General features: G+C 43.3%; 1 protein-coding gene across 1 annotated transcript in view; it reads right to left on the bottom strand.

Annotated features, from left to right (window-relative positions):
* Window positions 1–26,544, bottom strand: part of LOC138473184 (glutathione S-transferase omega-1-like) — a 171,089-nt gene that overhangs the window by 54,809 nt on the left and 89,736 nt on the right. Inside the window, exons 3-4 of the mRNA XM_069611746.1 lie at window positions 13,275–13,497; window positions 11,728–11,829 (exon numbers count right to left, since the gene is read on the bottom strand). Coding sequence (XP_069467847.1) covers window positions 11,728–11,829; window positions 13,275–13,497 — 325 coding nt within the window. The remainder of the gene's footprint in view (window positions 1–11,727; window positions 11,830–13,274; window positions 13,498–26,544) is intronic.

Genomic DNA, 26,544 nt, shown 5'->3' with positions numbered 1-26,544 from the left:
TAAACGAGGTATTTCGACAGTACTATGAGCGGTTGTATACTGCTACGGGTTCGGTTCGGCGTGACGATATTACCGCCTTTCTGGACAGGGTCGCCTTAGGTTGGCTGGATGCTGAGATTGGCAGGCTACTTAATGAACCTCCCACGGCAGAGGAATTCCATAGGGTGATCATGTCCCTTCCGAACGGTAAGCCCCAGGAATGGACGGGATATCGATCGAATTATTTAAAGCATACCCTGATTTGCTTATCCCACACCAATGTAAAATGTTTAAGGAGGCGGCATCCACTGGGGTACTCCATGAGTCTACGCGCACTGCTTTGGTCACGGTATTACTTAAGCCCAATAAGGACCCAGGACAGTGTTCTTCTTACCGCCCACTTTCATTAATGAACACCGATAATAAAATCATTGCCAAACTACTCACAGATCGGCTTCTCCCTCACATGCCTGCTCTTATCCTCCCTGACCAGGCGGGTTTTATTCCGAGGCGTTCCACTCAGAATAATCTGCGTAGATTATTTACTATGATGCACAATGTCAATCCGGAGGTCCCGATCGCGGTGGTAGCCTTGGACGCGGAAAAGGCGTTTTATTCTGTGGAATGGCCTTTCCTGTTCGAGGTTCTGCGCCGTTCGGGCATCGGTTCTGCGTATCTTGCCTGGATTCGCCTCCTATTTGTGGCCCCGCATGCACAGGTTTATACGAACGGGGTTCAATCCGCCCCCATTTATCCCTCCTGGGGCACTAGACAAGGCTGTCCCTTTTCCCCTCTCTTATTTGCCTTGGCTATTGAGCCGGTGGCCTTTGTATTGAGGGAATTCCACTCTCATCGTGGCGTGTTACTTCACTAGTATTCATCTATTATCTCACTCTACGCGGATGATATGCTTTTGTACCTTAAACATCCTCGCACAAATTTACAACCCGAGATGAGGGAGATAGTTGAGTTTGGTGCCTTGTCTGGGCTACAGATAAATTGGTCCAAGTCCGAGGTACTTCCTCTTACACTGGGAGTCACCCCTCAGGATGTAGGGGAGGCCTTTGCGTGGTGCCCGCAGGGGATCCGGTACTTTGGTATCAAGGTGTCCACTTCCCCAGTGCTTCTGTTTCAAGAAAATTATGTTTCCACTTTGCAATACTTGGAACATAGGGTGGATTCTTGGATACGGCTTCCCATCTCCCAAGCGGCCCACATCTCCCTTGCCAAAATGATTGTCTTACCCAAGCTGTTGTATATTTTTAACAATGTCCCGGTATGGCCCCCGATGTCATTTTGGAATCGTGTTGAGTCTATGCTGATCAGATTGATCTGGGCGGGGAAACGATCCCGCATCTCTCTGCACTCAATGTATGGTTCTTATGCCCAGGGGGGCTTTGAGGTTCCCAATTTGTACCTTTATTTTCTTGTAGCCCAGATCCAATACTCGATTTGGTGGTGGTCTCCTAGGACCGACGTGCCACATTCACAGCTGGAGAGGTTGATTGCACAAACGGAGGACCTTAGGGGCTACCTCTGGGTGGTACGGGAGCACCATTCGAGGGCAGAGGTTCAGCCGTTGGAGGTCAAGTATAAGGCTTGGGACACTCTGGCGGGATTGGTGGGGGTGGGCTTGTGGTATTCACCCAAGATGGCCATATATAGGGTCCGTGGGATCCCTCTCACTTTCTAACACATCTTTATTCAGCATTTCAAGAGCCTGAACGTTCATACTTTGGGCGACGTGGCACCTCAAGGGAAATTTATAACTTGGGATAACCTTAAGACGAGAGGCGATTGGACTCCGATCACTCAGTTGTTATATTTTCGCCTTCGCGAGGTTCTGAAAGTGAAATGGCCTGACTTCCCTAGGGCACCAAAAACCTCCCCTATCCTAGATTATATTGTGGCCCGCCCTCTTCTAGGAGGGTGGTCTCCTAACTGTATTACTTGGCTCGGGGGCTCGGGTCCACTCCTTCTTCCTCTTACAACGCCAAATGGGTAAGTGGCATGGCACGCTCATTAACTGATGTCCAGTGGGATAGCATACATGCCCAAACTAAGTTGATTTCTAGTAACACCAGATTTCGCTTGATTCACTTTAAGTTTTTACATAAACTGTATTTTTCTCCTTTGACCTTGCATAAACTGTTTCCGCTTCGGTCATCGGAGTGCAAGCGATGTCATCAGCCCTCTGCCGATTCTTTCCACGTGGCGTGGTCCTGTCCTCTTGTCCAGGCTTTTTGGGGTGCCGTGGCCGAGGTGATGGGGCAAGTATTGGAGACCTCTCCCCCTTTCACTCCAGAAACATGGGTGCTGTCCTGGGTGGATTTACCTGTGCGCAGCGATAGAAAGCTGTTTGGGATGGCTTCAGTGGTTGCTAAGTCTCTGGTGGCACGAGCATGGGGTGCTCCTAGGGCCCCGTCAATACATCAATGGATGAACTGCATGTCGATATATGAACGTAGAGAGTCGCAGTACAATCGAACACTCCCCCTTAATAGCAGGCCCAATGATTATTGGTTCTCTTTTAGAAGCTATATGCGTCGAGATTTGGATTCAGAGAGCCCCCTCTCTTTGCAGGATAAAGAGGAGTTCGACCAGGATCAGACTTGAAGTTTATTGTTGTTGTAATGTTGTTCCATTTTTCCGCTTGATGCGGACCTACTGGTGTCTGGCTCATTGCCTATATGACGCACAGCTAGTTCAATGTTTCGTAGGCGAAGTCCTATCACTAGGGTATGTTCTGCTGCTTATATTGATGACCTGGGGGATTGCTTAGGGTTGGTGGGAGGTGGGGGGAGTGGGGGTTGGATCCTTAGTGGGAAGTTAGAGTTGCTCAGACTTCCTTTTTTTCTTTTTCTTGGTTTGTGAATGTTAATTGGTACTTTTGTGGCCAGTGGTGACTTTTGTTTTTGTTCTCGTTATGCAACTTGAAAAATTAATAAAGAAAGTTTAAAAAAAAAAAAAAAGAAGTACAGCTAACATATAAAAGGAGCCGGAAGGCTGCTCCAAAGACAAGCACCAGCCGAAGACAGAGACTTTCCTCCCGCTCCCTGTTTCAAAAAGTGTTTGACAAGCAGAGTATTTGAGTTACAGCAGCAGAGGGCACTAGCAGGGCAGTATGTAGGGAAACAAAGTTGGATATATTGGAGTCCTAACAAGTAGCAGGAGCCAAGGTACACATTTTAGATATGCAGCAGTACAATCCCTGGGATTGAGGCCAAGGATAATTCTTGCAGCCCTATTCTAGATTACTCAAAGGAGGCAAACACAACACGGGGGGGGGTTAAGGACCAGACTGTTGCAGTACTCCAGCTTACACAGAACCAGGGCTCTACAAACTATGAGCTTGTGGTTGAAGCTGAGGAACGATACAATCCATGTAAGGAGGTCAAGCTCAAAGCATGGGTTTTCTTTACAAGCTCCAAAATGTAAGGCGTAAAAGACAGACAGGACTTAAAGATAACTCCAAGGTTTTAGGTCTCACAGGATGGTGAGAACAGACTGCCCAAAGACAGCGGTCAGAGCATAGGAGAAAAACAGGGCACAGGTGTCACAGTAAAAAATATCTCCATCTTACTAGCATTGACACACAGATTGTTAGCTGCACACAATGCCTTAATGGCAGTCAGACAATTAAAGATAAAAACGAGAACAAATTAATTCAGGGAAGTTTAAAGAAACCTGTGTGAAATTAACATAAAATTGGAAATTAAAACAAAAAAACAAGGACATCAGGTGAGCCTGTGGGACGAAATAGATATAGTAATGCCACAATTATAAGATAAAACCCTAGTGTACTCTACAGGTAAACAATGAGGTGGTACAGTAAAAAACAGACCAGTTGCAGCTGGCAAGGACGGTCAGTGAGGAAAACAAATCAGCCAGTCCAGTGCCTGCTCCATGATGCTAATGTATTATGTAACCTTTTAATAAGGATACAATTCTTACTCGTCTACAATTAGTGGTCAAAGTGAGCGGGAGGGGTTTGGAGCGGTGCTTCTCTACTTTTTTAAAGTACGTTTTACCGTTCCTAAACTTTTATTTTAAAAAGAACCGTTCTGAAATGGTCCTATTCTGAAAATAAAAGTGTAAGAATAAGTTGAAACTTACACTTTCAGTGCACTATGCTTAAAATTACCTTAAACAGCAGGTACTCTTTGGGAGTTTTTACTGTATGTGGGGTTTGTAAGGAGTGGGTGCACACCAGCAGGGAACATAGTTCCACTACTTCTTTGTGTACACTTCAACCACTAACTACAATCATAAATACCACATACACTTTAATTACATTATTCCACCATATTACAAATATTGCATACTCCCACTACATTAACTATAATTACTATACACATTACTATAGTGTGTGTTGCCAGTGGCCAGATTAGAATAGAATTAAACTATATAATGCACCTTCAAATAATAAACCTCACCCACAACCCCCTCGCATCCATATAATGTCTGCAGACACTAGGAAGTTTCCAAAAATATGACACACCTCACACTTTTCACCATCCAATAAGAAGGCACGTACAATGTCCACGGACATCACACCGGCCCCTGATTGGTCCATGAGAGTGTCCACGGGGCGAACAGGGAAGTGAGTTTGCGGACCAGACCCATATATCATTATTTATTTGGGACCTACGTTTGGCTCGTTTTAAAAAAAAAACTACTGGACAGCTTTACACCCATTTTACAAAAGCACGCTTTTGGGACAAAGCTGCCGCTCCTGCCACAAATTTGGTGGAAATCCATTCAGCGAATTCGACTGTAGGCGTGAGTGAGCAAAACATTTTTTCATCTTTTTTCATTGCATCTATGGGGATTTCCACACATTTTGGGACACCCCCCTAACTTTGCCCCCCAGGATGAAACCACACTAAATTTCGCAGAATCATTCTGAGGGAGCCATATACTTGCAAAGTTTTGTGAGGATTCGTCCAGTGAGGGCAAAGTTACAAGCCGCTCAAAAAGTGCTCTCTCTATGAGTTGAGCAACTTAAGCATAACTACAGGACCACCACCACAGGCCCTGTAATATATATGAGACCCAGATAAATATTGGGATCTGATCAGGGGTGATGTGACCAAATTTAAGCACTTATCTGGTTTCACAGTTAACTATACCAAGACGGAGATGTTCCCTTTAACTGATTTGACGAGTAAACCAAGGATCAATATTGCGGAGTCAATAGAGGTCTTAATCATACGTCACCATGAGACATGTATGCATCAATTAGCATCCAAGATACAGAAGTGGTCATATTCACTTCTGTCCTTGGCAGTACGACTATCCCTAAATAAAATGGTTATATTGCCAAAACTAATATACGTATTTACTAATGTTCCAATAAGGCCAGGTAAAAGGTTCCTCAAACACTTGCATGGGAGATGCTCTAGGATTCGGGGGCCCTCAGGGGCAGTGCAGAACGAATAGGAAACCGTGGTTAGACCATTTAATAAAGGGGGATTGGCCGCACCTGACTTCAAATTATATTGGGTGGCAGCACAGGCACAATTTGCGACTTACTGGTTTTATATAAACCAGATGCCCGACATGTAAAGCTGGATGATGAAATGGCTGCAGATAAGCTGATCTTAGGTCTCTCTAAGGGGGAATACAGTGACAACTGCACATATAACCCACTAGAGGTGACCCTAATGGCATGAAAAATTATATTTTTCAGAACAGGGGCTAAAGGTCTGCATTACAAAAGGGCAATGATTTGGGGCTTCCCGGATATTCTGACAACTATTGATAAAGATGTACAAAAACAGTGGGATGAGGCACGGTTGGGGGCTAAGAGTGATATGTTCCCGAATAGATAAAAGTGTTAAAAAGAAAAAGTGAACATCAGGAAGAGGGAGACTAAGAGAAGAGGTGAACATCTGATGTGGTGAGAGAGCAAAAGAGATTGGAGGAGGTGAAGATCAGGAAGAAGGGGAGAGAACAGGAAGGAGGGGATCGAGGAGGGAAAGGGAGAGTGACAGCAACAGAGTTTGAAGGAGGAAAATAAAGTGAGAAAACATTTGTATAGATAAATCAAGAGAGGTGGCAAATAGGCAGGAAAAACAGAAGTGGAGAAAATAGGTCTCCCTGGGTTATAAAAGCCTTAGCAACCGGATTGCAGGGACTATCGGGCATTAAGTGACAAAAGCCCTCCGATAATGCCCTTGCTTCCTCAGGATGTTAAGTCGGGTTTCGGGTACCTAATGCCTGGGAATTTCTACCCCCTGGGAAACTAAGGCTTAATTACCAATATTGTTTAGGAAGATTTTAGTGGAATGTGTATTATGGAGCTATTAAGTTGGTATGTTTTGGAAGAGGCTGGTTTCGTTTTTGTCAAGAAAATCCTTTGGAATGCTGTCAGAAAGGTGAGAATGCCTGCCATGAAGCTATTGATTTAATGATTGCTAATGTTTATTTAAAAAAAAAAATGAAATAATGTTTACCTTAACGTTATTTTACAATGTTGATTTTAATTCTATTTCAATGTTTTTTTTTTCTTTTATTGTGTGATTGCTTTATTGTCTGTTGATTAACTCTGTCTAATTCTGTGTAATGCAATTTTTATGTTTTCCTTTTGTGTAAAAGTGTATTAACTATATAAACAAGTAAACAAAAAATTATTATTACTATGAAAATATTTGTTGCAAAATTGGCAAAACAATTTTGGAAGGATAATTTTGGGTACACAGTAGAGGAAAACTTCCTGTAATGGCATTGATCAAATAATTATCAGAAAGAGAATAGAATGATCATCTGGAAGTTACTGGTGGATTTCTTTCTCTTTTGATAATTATGTATTGTTTTCTCAAATATCGAGATGGGACATTGATTACTTTTTTAGGAAGTTGTTGGTGGAATGTAAAGGTGGTAATCAGATATTTGCTGGAAAGATAGAGAGAAAATGCTTGAAAGGAAGATTTTGATGCAATATTTGTTAGACAAATATTAAAGCAATACATATTAGACAGACGTTGATTCAATGATCACTTGCAATAAATTGATGAAATATTTGTTGTAAATATACCAATGGGATGTTTGCTATGAACATTATTCAATTTAATTTTATTCATTCAATTTTAATTTAATGTGATAGTTTTGAAAAAATATTTACACATAAAACATAATATGTAATTAAAATACATTTAAAACAAGAATACGAACACACAGTAATTCAATTAAATTCATCGAAATTCAGAATTCATAACATGAGTGCACCAATGATAAGACAATGGGCTCAGTAAAGATGCTCATAACCATATGCTCTAGGCATAGATAATTCATTAGACAGAGGAAAACCAAAAGGTCCTAATACAAGGCGCCAGACAACCATCATACAAAATATAATGTATATGATATGCATAATGTAATACCGTCCAAGCCTTAACATTACTCCATCACATACAAGGGGTGGGGACTTTATGTCCTGATATTCCCAATACTGGGGCCTGATTGGTGATTTGCTGAAGCTTATTAGTTAAATAATTAACAGTGTATACAGTTAGGCTCCAACGCTTTTCGACTAAGTTTCATATCCTAAACAAGGACATGAACAGACTTAGATTACTGGTGTTAATGCAAATTCTTTAATGGTCTCCAGTTGGTGATTAAATCTACCTAAATGGATTCTATAGGTTTCCCCCATGCAAGGGCGTTCCTTTAAAACATGTTTCGCTGTCTTGATCTGCTCTCTATTAGAGCATATCTGGCAAAAACATTCCAATTTTACGATTGAGCGCACTACGCCAACTACAGACAGAACTGGAAAGTGGTTGATTCTTAAAAAGAGAATGACTCTTCGGGGCCTGGGGGAAGGGCATAGGTTCAGAAAACATTGAGCTTTTTTGAAAGTATAAAGTACATTTGGAAGGAATGCATAACTTTTCAGTGGACCCAAATGTGCAAAATGTTCATGCCAGTCCCAGAGATCAAATTCCCCCAGGCCATACTTCATGTTTGTATAATAGGACCCCCAAATGGGTGTTCAGCCTATATCATAAAAAAGGGTATTCATGCTCTTCCTGAGGTGCTATTTCTCCTGGTTTCTGCGTTCCTCTTCACCCATGCTACTTAGGAGCGGATTGGAGGGTGAATTTAGCATCTTAACATAATTTAGCTCTTTTTTAAGCACCAATGATTCAATGAAAGGATGCCCAATTCTAATATAAGTATTGCCATAGGCACACAGTTGGGGAGCCCTAATAGCTTCCTCCAGAATCTTCCCTCAATTACTTGTAGCCATTTCAGCTCAATCTTAGTCAGGGATTCGAGCCCATATATTACAGTAGGTACCAGGCACTGCATATAAAATTACAGGCACCCCGTAGCAAATACCCACCTCTTTTTTTTGTAAACTGGCAAATTAGAGCAGTCAGCTGCACCACCTTCCTCATGGGTAACTGAATACAGGTGTTATATCCTCCATAAGAGTCAAATTCCACTCCAAGATATTTATACTCGGGGGTGTATGCAATCTCAGCAGGCCCGAACGTACTCTGGCAATCTTTTTGCCAGAAAAGTGCATCAACAAGGTTTTGTCCCGATTGATAATCAGGTTGTTGGTATCTGCATAGGCTCATAGTGCTTCTGCTGATCTCTGTAGACCACCAAACGTGTGATCGAGAATTGCTAAATTGTCGGCATATGCTAAAACTATACAGTGGATTGTACCAATTTTGGAGGGACAATTATGAACCAACGCAAAAGAAGCAGGGAGATCTGACACAAATAGATTGTATAACAGGGGTGCTGTTACACATCCCTGTTTTACCCCACAATTATGACTGATAGAATCAGTCATTGTTCCCTGTGCATCAAGTCTAAGACACACAGCAGTGTTCCTATGTTGCAATTTCAGGTAATACACTATTCCAGAGGGACAACCCATAGAGTATAATTTGTTCCAAAGTCGCTTCCTACACACCGTATCGAACGCGGCCCTAAAGTCAATTAATAGAGCATACAGTGGAGGACTATTAGGGGGTGAAGCGCTCTGGTGGTCAAAGTATCCAATACTAGTAAATTGTGGGCTGTAGAGTAGTTGACCCTAATTCTGCTCTGGGGGTGATCCAGAATTCCCTCTTTGTCAACCCAAGCCTGTAATTCCTGTAGGAGAAGTGAAGCAAAGAGTTTCCAGAGCAATCCAGCATAAAGAGAAGCCGGTAATTTTCGGGCACGTCTTAATACCCTTTTATCAGCACCGGAACTCGGATTGCTGTTTGCCATGAACTAGGTATATTCCCTCTGCAAGCACTTTATCAAAAAGAATTTTTCAGCAAACGGGACCAAAAATGGGGGTTGTTCTTAAAAACCACGTTCGCCAGCCCATTCGGACCTGGACCCCTAGATGATTTAAGCTTCTTGATTTTAATTACTAGCTCTTCAACCTTTACAGAGAAAGAAGGGCAAGCAGGCTTAGAGTCACACACCACTGGCGCTTTTGAACTCTCAAGGGAATTATGTTTAGTAAGGCACGTCATCCAAGTAGGAGCACTAATAGGATTAATCAGAGACTGCTGCTTCTTTCCCTTAGCCTCACCCAGGAGTCACCAGATACTGCAAGAGTTCTCACTACAAAATGTCACCACCGTTTGCTGCCATAAAACATCCTTACAGGAACGTCTCTGCTGCTTAAGCCATGAATGATACTTATTTTTTAGCTTTCTTGATGCCTGGGAGAACGATTCATACGATCACGCAGATACCTTGGCCTTCCGGATGTCACCCCTTAATTTGCGCTTAGCATCCCTACTTAGTTTGTCATAGGCATTTACTGTCTGATGTACACTTAATGCCATTCTGAACTTAGATATAGCATTGGAGCACGAAAAGGAGGTTAGCCACGTCTCAATTTCTTCTAAAGACATATTCTAAAACCTTTTGAGGTTTGCAGTTGCCAGATGGTATGTGGCTCTTCCCGCTTTAAGGATATTCTTCTCAGACCAGATCATTCGGTTTGCTGAGTGGTTTGTCATGAAATCGCCCAATGGTTTAATACAGGGGTTTGAAGCAAAACCATCAAAACCAAGAATAAGTTCTTCATGATCACTACAATCGTTTCGGCTGATAGCCATGTCCTCCAACATAGCAGCTACTTCACAGCTAACAAATACGTAATCTAAAGTGCTTTGGGTGTTACCACTTCTCCAGTTGGCATTTCCCAGAGAACCACTTTTAGTTTGTCCATTTACCATCTTGAGTTCCCAGCTGTCAAAGAAATGTAACCAATGGATCCCTCTACATCCACCACTGTATATTGCATGGTACTTTTAGGCCGCAGGACAGGATTCGTAGCTATACCAACCCCTCCTGCCATGTGACAATTAAAGTCCCCACCAACTACAATTTTGTTGATTTATAAAACCACTGGCCCAGTTAACAAATAGGTCATGCAACTGCTCTTGGGAGCAATTTCTCCCAATGATCTCTAACTGGGATAGTTACCTCTACAGCCAAAATACATTCTCCAGTGGAGATCAGAATCCTACAAGACTTCAATGTATTGGTCACCCCTGTGATAAGCCCACGAAATGGTCTACCGAGGGTGCCGTTTCTACCTAGGGATTGATGTAAAGTGTACCCATTCACCACAATGGGTACAGTTAGCCATGTTTCCCAAAGGAAAAAAAAAAACGTATGGTCCGTGATGTAGGATAATGAGCCCATGGGTGACAAGCAATGAGTAAAACAATGGGTGTTCCAGGACAATAGTGTGCAAACTCATTGTTTATGTACAACTAGCGGTAACGAGTCAGCAAGCCACTTTAGCATAGATTAAATATCTGACATCTGAACTTAATTGTTCGCTGGCAGGACAAGCTTTCTTAAATTATGATCATTATTTATGGAATGTTCCTCAGAAAACTAGTAAAGGATTTCTTTTCGCAAGACGCTTTTAGAATATTTCTCAGGGAAATATTGTGAGAATGTTTGTTAGTATCAATTTAGAGGTTAATTTTTTACTGCTTCTTAAATTGCCATAATGGTTTGTATCATATGCGATTTATTTATTTGCAATGCGTTTAAACTGGGCAGAACATACTATATCTGGGCACAGGTATTACATTTATTGCCTTAATGCTTCATTTAAAGATTTATGGAGGTATCGAGAAAATACATTAGCTGAGAGAAAGGACTGGGGAGAGTTAGTTGAAAAGAAAGGTTTTAAGAGATTTTCGAAACAGTTAGAGGGTATCAATGCAATGCAAAGTGATAGGGAGAAAGTCCCAGAGATGAGGGCCCAAAACTGAAAAAGTGGCATACTGTATAATCTAAATACGATCCAAGAACCTGGCCACAATGGTTGCCTTGGGGGTGAAGAATTGTGGGCAAAGGAGGACATCTTTTCTAATGAATTATCACTATTTAACCTTTTTCTTCTTTTTCTGCTTATTCATTTCTTGCATGTCTGTTCCACAAGCATTTGCAAATGCAAATATTTTCACTTAATCTCAGTCTTTAATTGGGCTATCATAGTATAGGCTGTTTTGCTTTTGTAAAATACTTTAGAGTATTTCGTGTCCACAACATTGGTAGAAATGGGGCATGGGAAAGAAACCTCCTGCATGCATGAACCCCATGAGGCCCATTTGTATAAAGGCCCTATGTCACTATTCTTCATTTTCTCACACAGATGCCAAGGGATTTTATAAAGAAAGCATGAAACATTTTGAACTGAACAGGGTATTCAGTCTCTCATTCATGAGTAAGTATTTCCTTGAGAGTTTGGTCTCTTACCTCCTCAAATTGTAAGATGTGTTTTTGGAGCTCAGCCTTTATTACAGATGCATCCTCTCCCTTCCGCGTTAATGTGAGGTTCTTATACATGAGGGGAGGCAACTGCAAGCAGAACACATAACGTTATTGTGAAGGAAGCAATGCCCAGAAAGCAGAGACCTGTTGTGTAAGGCACTAGACTGACTGTATAAAGTAAGAGGCATTAATTTCGCACCATCAACTACACAAGATAAAACCTGCAGAAATACCGAAGGATTCATTCTAGACAGTCTTGATCCTGGGCAAAAAGTACAAAATGGCCAACGATGAAGAAAAAGTATTAATATTATGATATAGCGAGACAACTACATTATGGTACATATTGTCATGTGGGGGTAGGTCTAGTAAGAGTATTCAATCTCAAGCATGCACAAAGTTAAAACACTGCATCTCCCAAAATTAACTCTTCTGGGCTTTTGGAAGACCTAAAACCAGACTCTACATGCATTACCTTTCTTGAAGCTGTTCTGCTGGATCCCATTGAGCCAGGAACTACATCTTCCACGATATACTGAGAAGAACTACATCAAAACATGCATTTTCCATGTTTCCTGAGGCAGCCATGCTACATATCACAAATCCAGAAGCAACATCTCTATAACCATTGAAAGAAACTGCTTTTGAACATTTGTAACTTTGTGCCCCTTTGAAAGGTCTGTGCATAGCAATGCAAAAGTACACATCCGCCAATGCCTTTTCCAGGGAGTTTGGTGCTAATGTGTCTTTGAGAGGCAGAGCGGTGCAGGAAATACAGGAGAGATTGCAAAAGTTGTAAGTCTCATCCAGACTTCAGTAGGGAATGTCTGTTGGTTCCCAGCTAGTTGAAAAACCATAGAAAGGATCAGTGGATATTACATTCGATTTGGATTCATGGTCAGAGAACACATACATTTGAAAGACCTTTTCCAAAACCTTCTGTGGAGTATTTTTGGATAGCCTCTAACTTTTCCCTGGTGTCATAAATTGGAACAAACGTTTCCAGAAATGGTCTCCCAATGCAAGCTTGGTCCTATAACCTTTTGTGCAGATTAGTTAAGGAGAGGAGACAGGAGAGGACACTTTAAAAGGAATCCAGAAATATGCATTTCCAATTCAAATTCTCAAAACATTTAGCCAGGAATTGACCAAGACAAATATTTGTCTACCTAGCTTAATTTCTATAATGTAAGCTGAAGGGCACTGCGGCCATTGCTTGTTGAGGACATGGTCTAATTATCTCATGACAAAACAAAACTTGGTGAGCAGAGTCAATGGTTCACAACTAAGAAGCCAATAGAAGATTTGCAATTGATGTGCTGGTGGATGTATGCTAACAAGACAACGTCTACTAGTGAATGATTACTTACCGTCAGGGAAGATTAAAGATGCTGGCCTTTTGTACCTGTGGCTCAAGTGTGATTCTTGGACCAATCATCATTAATCATTACACTTTTCAAAATCAGGCGAGACCCTAGAGAACAGCATCCCATTGCAACTGCACTTGCAACACTCACATCTTTAAAACTTACCTTGTTAAAATGTTCTAAAAGCATCTTCTGCTGTGCCTTCTGAAATGGATCTGAAGGAGTCAGCTTCTTCTCTGGGTATGCTTCATCTAGATACTCGCTTGTGATTGTAGACTCATAAATGATCTCACCCTTGGGTGTCTCCAAAACGGGCACTAGGCCAAAGGGGGCTTTCTTCAGGAACCACTCTGGCTTGCTTCTAAGATTAATATTAATGGTTTCATACCTAACAGAGCAGAATGGGAAAAGGCATTCACATTTTCCAATAATAAAATCAACCATTATTAGGTCTGCTATAACACATGCTTAAGTTTTGTCATCATATGTTTACAAATATATTTTATTTCTCTATGATCTCTCTTCTGCCTTTGACATGGTCAACCATGCAATCCTGCTCAATCGTCTCCGTGATACCCTGCCCCAACCTGGCTGACCTCTTTCCTCTCTGATTGACCCTCCCAGGTCCAACTTGGGTCCTTCCTTTCCTTTATCTCACTCTCTACCTCTGGTGTTCCCCAGGGGTCTAACCTCTCTCCCTAGCTGTTCAACCAATACCTGGCACCCCTTGCCCACCACATAGCCAATCTCTGCTCCAACTTTCAGTGCTATGCGAATGACACTCAGCTCATTTTCAGACTTCACTCTGCCACCTCTTCTTCTCTCATCTCTGACTACTGCTATCCAGAAATGGTGTGCTGCCAATGATCTCCGCCGTAATGTCAGTAAGATGGAGATCCTCCTCATCAGCACGCCCGCTCCCTCCTTTCCTGTCACTCTATGGCTGGCCTCCCTTGGCACTCTTCCTGCTCCCACCTGTGAGGCTCAGAACCTCAGAGTCATCTTCGACTCCACACTCTCCTTATCTCCTCACATCTCAGACATCTCTAAGAAGTCAAACTACCAACTGCACCTCCTCAGAGGTATTTTTCATTTCCTCTCCTTCCCCCAGAAGCTTACTGTCTCTACAGCTCCGGTTCTCTCCAGGCTGGACTGCTGCAAATGCCTCTTTCTAAATCTGCCCGCTTCTACTCTCCGCCCTCTGCAACTCATCCAGAACAGGACTGAAAGTCTTGTCCTTGGCTTCAAGTCCTGGGATCGTATCTCTCCAGCCCTGAAATCTCTTCATTGGCTCCCAGTGGCTACAAGGATTAAATGCAAGACCCTTTGCATTGTCTACAAGACTTTCTGGGGCTGGGTCCAAAATACCTTCAACTCTCCCTCCGTAAATACCTTCCCACTCGAGCTCTTCGCTCCTCCACCTCCAACTCTCTTAGGGTCAGTCACTTCTCCAAGCAATGAGTTGGGGCTAGATGTCTCTCCCGGCTGGGGCATCCCTCTGGAACAGCCTCCCTGCCACTCTGAAACCTGAGGAGAACCATCTCCAGTTCTGGAAGCACCTCAAGACCTTCCTCTTTGCTTCTGCCTTCGCTCTTCCTCTCCCCTGATGATCTGTCTGCTTCGGCACTGTGCACCTGGTTACCCTCTGATTTCGGGCCCAGGTCCCTGCCCACCCAGCCACACACCGACACTGCCTCCTGGCAACCGTTGCGCTTGGGTCTGTATCTGTAACTCTACAGTGCCCTTACCTGCACTTATCAGACACCCCTTGTCTACACTTTAAACCTGCACTTGCCACCTTGCTGGCTGCACTGCCAGTTGTTGTAATAGCCCTTGCTCAGCACTTTCCATTTCTCCCCTCTCCCTTGCCTTTCCCCTCTTCCCTCTCCCCTGCACTTGCACATTCTCAATGTCACTGAGCCTAAGATCTTTGTTTTGTCCCCCCTTGCTTCCCTCCCTTGCCTCGTCAGGCTCTCAAACACTTGTGTATGAGCACGATACAAATAAAATATCATATCATATGTGATATGTTATTACAAGTGTGACTAAATGACTTCTGCTCTGCCGGGGTATAAGGATGAGTAATGTCAAAACGACCTGTTCAGCCCTCACACTTCTACAAACCAAAAGTTATCCCAGTCAATAAGGTAAAGCAAACAGTTAAGAGGTATACTTCCTTCTCATTTTTTTGGTAGCTTGGCTGAGAGAAGGCTATATTCTCAAGAGGGGTGTGAATGTGATTCAGTAGCAACCCAAACAGCAAAGTAAAATAGTCCAAAATAAAGGGAATGTCCAATCAAGGTTAAATATATTTAAAAAAATATATAATATATATACATATTATTTAAGCACACCATTTGCAAGAAAAACTAAATAAAAAACATTGCACTAAACCCACCTTTGTGGAAAGAACAGAAACTATACCAGAATTAGTTTTGAAACCAGCTGCTTCGAGACATGTAGTAAGCACTGAGAAGGGTCAGTGTGCAATGCTCCAGCGGTTCAAGTCGAGGGTTGGCGATGGTTTGAATCAGTGATCCTGATGTAACAGTGTGCAGTTCAATGAAGCATTGGTGGTAGGTCAAGCATGATTGAGTTGTTCGGAAACTGCTAGTTCTAGTCAATGAGTGACACTCCAGCGGTTCAAGTCGAGTATGGCGATGAGCAGTTGAGTTGAGGTGAGGTGACCAAATGGTGGGCTCTGCAAAGACACAGTGTGGCATCCAGCTGGTTCAAAGTTGCAAGCATAGTGACTTGAAGATTCAGTTGAGTGCCAAAAGCAGCACCGGCGGGTCCCTCTGGTTTGATGATGGCAAACGTGGTTTGACCAGTTAGCTGCCGCTGAACATAGACCATTAACTGATCTGGTCCTCCAGGTGCTTTGAGACCCACTCCTGCGGCTCTAGGGCAGGATGAATTCATTTATTTATTTATTGTGCATTTGTTAGATGCTTATACAGTATCTCAATTCTGTTTCAAAGCGTCCGTTCAAGGTCTGCTCTCCCAGCCTCAGGAGTATTGGTGCAGAGTGGCAGGTGCTGTTCCAAAGCAAGAGTCACCCCCAATGTACCCTGGGAGTGGGTATGGAGCAGAGCTTGGCTCTGCCTTGGACCGCTCCTTCACCTCATGGGTTGAGGGCTTTGGAAAGATCAAATCTCCCAAAAGAGGTCCAAATGATAATTCCTCAGGTGTTGTCCAAAAGTTAATCAGTGAAGTAGTGGGAGACCCCTTCTTTCAAAGGCAAAATTCTACAGAGGATTGGACTAAAGAAAACTTGCTTTAGGGTTCCAATCCCTCTCCTTGTCACAAGTGGACTTTGCCTTTTGACATTGATCCCCTTAAACCTTGTCACATACCAATTAAGTCAACGGTTCTCCCCAGAAGTAATAAGCATTGGGACCTAGAAGACTGTGGAATAGTAAATACAAAAGGTCCACACGAAAGAGTGCATTCAGGAATTTGGTAATTGATAAACAAATCAAGCATTATGCATTAATTTGATTTACATGTCCTCCTGACATGAGCTGTGAATATTTATTGGACTTTCGGAATCAGCATCAAATTACCCGTGAGAATATAGTTGGCTTCATCCATCTAGAGAAGAAAGTAGATTTTTTAACCTTGCTTCTTCGTTAATAATGCCACTTTGCACATCACTGTATCACATCTTTAAGGTATCATTCTGCATCAGTACACTTTGCTGATAGTGAGGGGCAATCTTCAAAGCTCTAAAATGTCGGCTTATATAGTTTTATTTACTATTTATTTACTTTAATGTGATTTATTTTACATAATAAACTTTACACATACTACATAAAATAAGACCTATAAATCAAATGAGATAAAAAAAACAATCCAAAAAACATGAAAAACATAAAAAAGATAGATATCTTAAGATCACAGTAAAATACGTTTATCCATTACTTAATGCACCTTTCAAATATAAACAATCAATTCATCTCTTAACCCATATCAGTTTAAATCAATTAGACATTCAAATATTACCTTTCACTTCCCATGTGATAATAAATAATCTGGATATCATTTCAAACCTTGTACTGTTCTAATATTTATAGTGACTAATCGACCTACTTATGAAGGTTGCTATGAGAAAACTTTTATCCAACCAATCAATGCCAATAATGGCAGTCCCTGTTGTTTATAATGAGATGCCCAATTTGGCTTCGATCTTTACCAGATGTTATACAAGGCAGTCAATAAACGCATGCTATTGGCATTAGTGCAGTAAAGCCAAAAGGATATCTCCCCAATAGTTTCCCGATTATGCACATAAATACCAATATAACACTTAATCACGCTGTCCATAGCACAATATTCGGTCAGGAGATGTTTGGCTGTTTCCAGGATGTCCTGATCTTTACACATCCAACAATAACTTTGTTCAAAGGGTATCTTATCTTTAAAACCCATCACTGTTCTCATTGGAAGTTTCTCCATTCTAAATAACAAGATGAAACGTCGGAGACTCTCAGATGAACATAAATTCAAATAACTCTGTGGCTTCTTAAAGGAATACAGTCTTCGTTGTACAAACTGATAACTTTTTAACTGTTAAGGTGGTCGAAATTCTCTAACCAATCCCATAGGCCAATGAGCTTTTCCAGTACATACTGCATTTCCACTGAATAGCCCACATCTCTACTAGTCCAACCTATCTCTGCAAGATATTTTATCATTGCATCTTTCAGCAAACAAGTAGTAAACCTTTTGGTCATTTCTTGATAGGCCGCTATTAGCAAAGCATTTTTTGTACCATTACTGATCTTCAACTAGAGCCCTGCCCTCTTCTTCAAAATTATAGCTTTTAGGGATATCAACCCTAATACTTGCCTTATAAGGGCCATTGGAACGCAGGCCGGTAAGCCTAAGATCCGCCGCCAAAATTTCCCCTCGATGACCTGTAACCATTTGAAGTCCGAATGTAAAAGAGCTTTGAGGCCGTATGTCATCATAGGGGAAAACACTTGTATATATAGTTGGCGAGTTCCCCACAGTGTAAAGCCTCCCTGTTTAGTAAAATACTATGTATCAGAGCCGTCACCTGCGCTGCTCTAAAGGTACGCATTTGTTTACATGTAATATAATCCCCACTGGGATCAAACTCAATTCCCAGATACCGATAGTATGGACCATATAGGATTTTATCTTCTCCCACCATGAGGTTTACTCGAGCTGTTCTTTTGCTGGTATATTTCATCACCTTCGTTTTTTTCTAAATTGATCTTGAGACCATTCCTTTCTGCATATTCCCACAAGGCTATGGCAGATTGTTGTATTCCACTTATGGTATAATCAAATATGATCAGGTTGTCTGCATACGCTAGAATTGGGCAGGAGACTTCACCATTTTAGGCGGACAGTTTTTTGATGCAGCTATTGCTACTGGTATGTCATGCACATATAAGTTATAGATAAGCGGAGCAGTGACACACCCCTGCTTTACCCGCCTGTTCTGATAGACCTTTTCTGTTGTATGACCCTCCTGGTCTAATATGAGTGTAACTGAGGTATTTAGATGTAATAATTTGAGATAATACAATAAGCCCTTTGGGCAGCCCATCGTCTCCAATTTTAACCATAATCGTCCTCTAGGGATGGAGTTGAACGCAGCTTTAACATCTATGTATAATGCATACAATGGGGGCTGCCCCCCAATACACGCTCTAGTGTGCAAAATGTCCATTACCAATAGATTATGGGCGGTGGAATAGCCCTGTCTAAAGCCACTTTGGAACTTACATAAGATATTTGAATGGTCAACCCATGTCTGCAGCTCCTTAAGTAATAGCGAGGCAATTAATTTCACTGTTGTATCTAACATATAGTTTTATCTGAGGTTTCCATTATGTTATGCTAATTTAATACGTTTTTAATAGAAACTTCACATAATCACACTAACTGTGCCCTTCATCATGGGCACTATACACTGTTAGTAAGGGGCTATTTTTGGACCTTTAAAATATCTTGTATATGAAAATGGTCAGCCATACGCTTCCTTTGCTGAAGACAGGACGTATACTTCCTTAACGGATAAATTGATAAATGCATACAGAGGGCGTACAGGAATTCCTGCCACAGTTAAAGAGTTAAAATGGCTGTGAGCCTATGCCCTCCCTACTGCCACCCTCTCTCCATCCCATATTGCATCACACAAACACTACATTTGAGGCAACAATTCAATAAGAAAAAAACAAGGTAAAAAAAACGACAGCAACATTTCTTCGGTAAAAAGACTGGATACCATGCAGATTGTATCTAATTCTTCTGAGGGCACCTGCCATCAAATTGTTCTCACTTCCCAAATGAAATTCCACCAGTGTTAGACCTTGCTTCCCAGCAGAATGCTAGACAAAGACTACCTCAGTACCTGGGGCATCCACACTGCCGTGCTGTTACTGGTTTGCATTGAAACAATCTCCTTTCTGAAGTCTTAGAGCAATGCCAGTGGTTAAAATTCATTCTAAACCTTTCAGCCATTACCTCTTTGTTTTTGCTTTGTCACCCCGAGTGGGATGGGTATGCCCAGACGTGGGTCCCGTGCCTGCTGGGAAAAGAGACCCAAGCTACTCCTCACTGATGAGGCCCAACAAGGCCGAAACATGTTTGGGGATGCTTGTGGTCACGTGCACAAGGGATGTGACCTAGCAGTTCAGGCTGGACAACTGCTTTTGGGGTGGGGCCAAGCCTGATTTGCATATAGTCTTTCCCCTTCTTTAATGGCTTGGCAGGTGACAAACAATGGTTTGGAGGGTTGCCCAGAGCAATGCCAGTGGTTAAGATCCATTCTAAACCTTCCAGCCATCACCTCTTTGTTTTTGTTAAGGAATGACTATACAGTGTAGCAGGGATGTCATTTTGTGGCCGCTAGGGGTCGCAGCTGAGACCCCTGCAGTCTCCCTTGCTACCCCTGCTGTCTCCCCTGACCCAAACAAAAACAGTGGGTACTGCAACCAGTAGACAGTGAATATTAGTCAGGGTCCATTGGGCAGGGGAGCATGGTACCCTCCCATTAGATGGTCACACAACTAAAAGATCTTGGTGATATGGCCTGTACTCACTGGTATTAACGCTACATCTGATGATGAAATGTATATCACATTACAGTGATATCGTAACCATATTATTCTAAGTGTACTGAGGAACAATGCTATGTGATGCCACTGCCTGTTTTGTCAAGGGGTGAAAGGTTGTGTGCCATCACTTCCCGTGATGTCACTTGGGGGCGGGGTCAAATTACATCACTACCTGTGACGCCATCAGAGTTTAAGGGTCATTTAATGTCACTTCCACTACCCAAGGCATTTTGGTGAAATGACGTTCCTGCATGTAGCTGATTGCTTTCAGACCAAGGTTACTGTTTTGTTTCCCCCACACAAGTTCTCTGTTGTTGTGGAATTTGCATTCCTATGCACACCATACCCCTTGAATTGAAAGGAGGCTCTCTACTTTATTTATTTATTTGGGGTTTCGTATGGCACAAACTCACAGGAGGTTCCAGTTCAAAGAACCTGGAACACATTACAAGGTATAGGAACAAAACAGAAGTATGTCATATAAATGGCAATTAGACAGCATTGTATGGGTTTACTAGCAAACTCAGCCTGCTTAAGTACTGCAGTATCAGAGCTCTGCATTGGTACTCTGGATTTCACAATGTTGGTGATGCTTTTGCCACTGCATTTGGGCAAAGGAATTACAACAAATCGGGGGCCTGGCTAGGCACATCATCTGGAAGATGCCTTCCTAAGTGTCTCTGGCGAGAGCGGCCCTCTCCTGACACCCTGTCATGGTATGATTGCATTGGGATGAAATGCATGCAGTCTTGCGCTTCAGTTTAGTGCTTTGTGCCCCCTGAACAGGGCGCAGGATTCAAAGATTGTGCCGGAAGCGATGCAGATCGTTCGCCACCATGATAGCGCCTCAGCGACTGACTTTGCCGTAGCACACTGCAGTGCAGCCCTAATCAGGATCTGAGCTGCAGCTGCGGCTGTGCCCGTTATCCTCCGGTGCATTGACTGCTGCATCCAGGTGGCATTGCCGGAGGCTGACAGCAGAGCTGTGGGCCAGTGACAGTGTCTCCTACGAAGAGCTCTGCGTTAGACCGCGGGGGTGTGTGGCAGTGGGGTGCTCCTGGCTGATATTGGTGACTGGAGTGCAGGGAATGTGGTATCCACTGGTCGGGTCTGCTTTTGAGATCCCCTGTCTCCCCTTGTAGGGCACAGCAAGACCAACACTGTCATGTTTCTGCATCCCTGCCCCTGGTGGTTCTGTCTGCAGACCTGAAGGGTTTTTCTACCATCTTCAGAGAAGACACTAAATCATTATTCAACATTTCCTTTCAGAAATCTGTATAACCGAAAACATGGACTTCATTTCCCATAATGCCCCTTGTGGCAATTCTCATTCCCTGGTCATTCCTACGCATCAATCTTGGAACCACAATCCCCAGTAGCCCTATAAATGAGTGCTGCTTTCACTTTCCCAGGACCAGAGAAGGAGGAGGCAGATTACCTTAAGGTGTGCTGCTATAGGTGCTGCTAATGAGCCTGCTTCAGCACAGGACAGGTCAGTATTTAAGCAGCTGCCTGCAGGAGCACAGAGCTCTTGCATTGAGCTCGCTCCCCGCCCTTTGTACCTTGAGACTTGGAATTCAGCCGTTTGCTGTTGCTGCCAGAACCTGCACCTGCTCCTGTTCCAGTGTCCTGTGCTCCCTATCTTGCAGCCATGCTACTCTGTCTACTCCCTCCTGCCTTCTGCCCAGCTCCTCTGCTTCCTGCACTGCAGCCCGGATCCTCTGCTTGCAGTCTCATGTTCCCTGTCTGCAGCCCCTTGTTCCCTACCACCAATTGTCCTGTTGGATGCCTGCATTTGCTTGCTCTGCACTCATCATCTCATAGTCTGTGTTTACTGGCTTTAGCTTCCAAGTTTCTAGTCCTGAGTTTCCTTGATATCCTGTCTGCAGTCCTGCCCTTGTTATTCCAGTCCAGATTTACAGTTCCTTGAATTCCATGTTACCAGTCTGCAATTTAGTCCTTGTTTGCCTAGTCCAGAGTACAGTCCTAGGTTTTCTTGTTCCTGGTCTATAGTTCAGTTCGCTGTTGCTTGATTCTGGTCCTTAGTTTTTAGTCTGCAGTTCCAGTCTCCTGTATCTTTGCACTTAGGTTTTTTTTGTACTTGCTTTTCCTCTTTCATTCCTGGTCTCTGTCCTGGACCTTGCTTACTTTGACTGCCTTGAACTGGAGACTTCTAGTTTAGTTTAGTTTAGTTTATTTATTTGTACCGCGCACCGAACCCTGGGGTAGCTGGGCGCCGGAGACTTAGAAACAGTTACAGCATGGCAAAAATATACAATACAGACTGTGATAAAACAACAACGGTGTAGCAGACCGGGTTACAGGTGGTCAACAGAGGCATGCAGAGAGGAGGTGCATTAAGCAGCGTTTTTGTTGGAAAGCCATGTTTTTGTTTTGGCTCTAAAAGTCCAAAATGAGGGTTCTGCTCTAAGGTATGGTGGCATAGCGTTCCATAGTTTGGCAGCTAGGACCGGGAAGCTGGCGCCACCTGCTTTTTTTAGGGAGAATTTGGGAACGGAAAGGCAATGTGCGTATGGTGTTCTAGTTGGTCTAGTTGAGGTGTGGTTGTGGAACTTGTCTGCCAGGTATTTGGGTGCGTCATTAGAGCGGCATTTATGGACGATGACGAGGGATCTGAGGGTGATTCTGTCTCGTACTGGGAGCCAGTGAGCATCTTGTCTGAAGCTGGAGATGTGGGCGTTTCGTGGGATACTGAGGGCGGCTCTGATGGCATTATTTTGAAGTACCTGTAGTTTGTTCAGGTTGTGTTCTGATGAGCCAAGAAAGAGGGTATTGCAGTAATCAATTTTTGAGAGCACTAACGCTCTGGCTAGTGTAATGCAGCTGGAAGGTGATAGGAAAGGTTTGCAGGCGTTGATGAGCTTATTGGTGTAAGCTGTTGAAGAGGCAGTTGCGTTCACCTGTCTTTTGAGCGAGAGAGTAGAGTCTAGATAAACCCCAAGGGTTTTAATTTCTTTGGCTACTGTGATTAGGTTACCGTCTATGTTGATGGACGCGTAACGGGGGTCTAGTTTGTTTAGTCGATGTTGGGAGCCGACAATGAGGAGCTCAGTTTTCTCGTCGTTGAGGCATAGGCCGTGCTCTGCCATCCAAGCTTGGATCTCTAAATAAAGGTTGTTGATTCTGGTGGAGTCCTCGTCGTAGCACCCTGATAGGGTGATGAGAACCTGGGTATCGTCAGCATAGTTTGTGTATGTGACACCTAGGTTATCTAGGCGGTCAAACAATAGCTTTGTGAAGATATTGTATAGGGTCGGCGAGACGCACGAGCCTTGAGGAACGCCGCAGGTGATGGGGACAGGGAGTGCTGATGCCCCTGGGGAGAAGACCCGGGTGGTTCGGTTGGTTAGGAAGGACTGGATCCAGGCAGTCGCCTGGTTAGAGAAGGCCGCTGAGGTCATCAGATGTTCTGTGAGGATCTGATGGTCGACGAGGTCGAAGGCAGCTGATAGATCTAGCAGAAGGAGAATGGCTAGATTACCCTTGTCCTTTGCCTCGTCCATCTGGATTTTTAGGTCCAGTAGGGCTGACTCTGTTCCATGCCTTGGCCTGAAGCCGGATTGTCTGAGACCCAGGAGGTTGTTGTCTTCCAGGTGCTTCTGTATTTGCAGGTAGGCCACTCTGTCTAGGATCTTTAGGATGTAGGGAACGGTGGTGATTGGCCTGTAATTAGTTGGGTTATTGGGGTCTAGATTAGGTTTTTTTAGAAGTGGCATGACCCAGGCCTCCTTGAGGCTGCTGGGCACTGAGCTTGATTTGAAGGATGCATTGATGAGGGCTGTTATGAAGGGGGCCAGAGTGTTGGCGCCTTCTTGGATGATGGGAGCTGGGCATGAGTCCCCTTGGCATCTAGAGGGCTTGAGGCCCTTAATGATGCTTTCTACTTCTTTAGTGGAAACTGGTGAGAAGGAGAAGGGGGGGCAAGTAGGTGTTTTTGGGGTGGTGGACGGAGGATGGTTTGTTTTTTTGGAAAGGCTGAGCTTTTTCTGTTCGATTTTGGATTGTAACATGGTGATTTTGTCTGCTAGGGCTTTTTGAATCCTCTCACACCAGTCTGCATCTTTCACGCAGGTTTCAGCCAGAGTGGGGGGGGATTCGAGTTCCCTGAGGATATTGAAAAGCTCTTTTGTTTTGGATTTGGCGCTCTCAATTCTGTTATCATATGTCTCTTTTTTGGCCTTAAGGATAGCAGTTTTGTAGGTGGTGGCTGCTATCGAGAGTTGAGTTTTGTTGGAGAGGTTGGGCATTTTTCTCCAGGTGGCTTCTGCGGCTCGTTTGGAGTTTCGGAGGATTTTTAGCTCTGGTGTGAACCATTTGTTCATATGGGCTGCCGGTTTGGCTTTGGTGAGTTGGAGTGGGGCGATGGTGTCTACTGCTGATTCTAACGTTTTGTTGTAGAGGTCAGCGAGTTTCTCCGCATCTAGGTTGGCGTAGTTTGTAGGGGTACAGATATTGTCTATAAGTGGGCAGAGGTTTTGTAAGGTAATGTTGCGGTTGTTTCTGGTGAGGGTTTGGGGGATGGTAGGGGTTGGAGAGTTTGGTTGTGATTTCCCTTGGATGGAGAAGGAGATGGCGTGGTGGTCAGACCAAGCAGTTTGCTCGTTTTTTGTGATGGTCGTAGAGCAGTTGAGATCCGCTAGCCAGTCCAAGGTCCTGCCTTTGTTGTGGGTAGGGTCTGTGATTCTGAGCTTGAACCCTAGTTGGGAGATGGTGCTTTCCAGGGAGAGTGCATTGGTATCGTTTGGGTCGCCGAGACCGAGGTTGAGGTCACCAAGAAGGATAATTTGAGATCCTGTTTTGGTGTTGGTGGTCAAGAGGTCAGATATCTCTTCCTCAAATGTGGTGATGGGGCCTGGGGGTCTGTAAAGGAGGTGTAATAGTATGGTTTGTGTGGCAGAGAGTTGGAGCTTTGCTGACAGAAGTTCTGCAGATCGGAAGCTGGGCGGAGGGATTAATCTAAGTCCAAGGGATGTTTTAGCGATGAAGGCTAGCCCTTTAAGATGAGTCGCAATACCCTGGAGATGGATGGGGATGCAGATTGTAATCAAATATCAATAATTCAGAAGACACAAATAGCTTGGCAAAGGTTTGTCTGTTTTAATGCCAGTAACTGAAACAGGGTGTACAATGAACATCAGCAATCGCTCGATACTCAGCTCTAAATAATTTTATTAAAAAGCTGGGTTCTTAAACCCTAAATTGGTCGTAGCTGACATTCTGACCTGCGTCATTACCACCGTCATCCTGCGTGGCAAACTTCTAAAACCTATCGGGAAGCGGGATTGGGTCCAAGTGAATAACTAAGCATAGGTGTTATATCTGTATATAGTAACAGAGAGAGATAATTGGATATTTAACATCAGGTGGGGCAACTAAGCCCTCCCTTCAAAATGGCCACTATGAACGTCACTAAATGTATGACGTCCCATTGGCTACACAAACTATAGGACCCCAACTACGTGGTCCTCTACAATTGGTTGGCTTCTAACCCCATCAATAACTTTCCACCTACGTGAGCAGCACGCAGACCGAACAACCAGGTGCGGGTGAGCTTGTCTTGATACCAGCTTCCCACCAATTAAAAGTACACTCCATCATCACCTCAATGGTTCAGTGTCAATTAGTGTTTGAAGTTGGCCTTGAGTTTGTACTATTCTCTGGGACTTTTTAAGGAGTATGGGTACTGTCTGGCTTCCGTGCATAGGTGTAATCTCCTCATGCATCCAACTTTCTCCATCACTTGACTGGACACCACGATTTGACCCTTTTCATGTATTTAATTTTATTCTCCAATAGTTCTCTGACGTCTTTTGTTTTTAATTGACCTTCTTGAGCAGGAGCTTCTGTTCTTTTACTTTAATTGTATCCAATGTCAGCCAATTCTAGTTCTGATAAGACCTTGGCTCTCTTGGCTCATCCAACTACTTAGCTGAAATATATTGTTTAATTCAATTGCATTTGTAACTGAGACACTGAATTGAGGCCTTACTCATTGCTCAGGACTGCTGTATATGTTACCGCGATCTATTTACTATAAGCATTTGGCTAGCTTCATGATTACTTTGTTGCTTTCATTTCATAGTATCTGTACACGTTTAAACTAAGTATCTTCATCATGCTTATGGTATACATCTCTTCATCTTGATCCCAAGATGTCACTTATCGTTGGTACTTCTTTGTTCTTCATAAATCGTCTTCTTCTCTGATCTGGTTATCATCTATATGGAGTCGATTCAGTGTCGTATGACATCACCATTCATCCTGGTCATTCAGTTTCTTTATTTCATCAGGAATCGCGTTCAAATGACTAACATATTGTC

Source organism: Ambystoma mexicanum, chromosome 8 (assembly GCF_040938575.1).
Source record: "Ambystoma mexicanum isolate Mex_15411 chromosome 8, UKY_AmexF1_1, whole genome shotgun sequence".
NCBI classification, from domain to species: domain Eukaryota; kingdom Metazoa; phylum Chordata; class Amphibia; order Caudata; family Ambystomatidae; genus Ambystoma; species Ambystoma mexicanum.
Note: the sequence above shows the minus strand (reverse complement) of the source record. Positions and strands in the feature narration are given on the sequence as shown.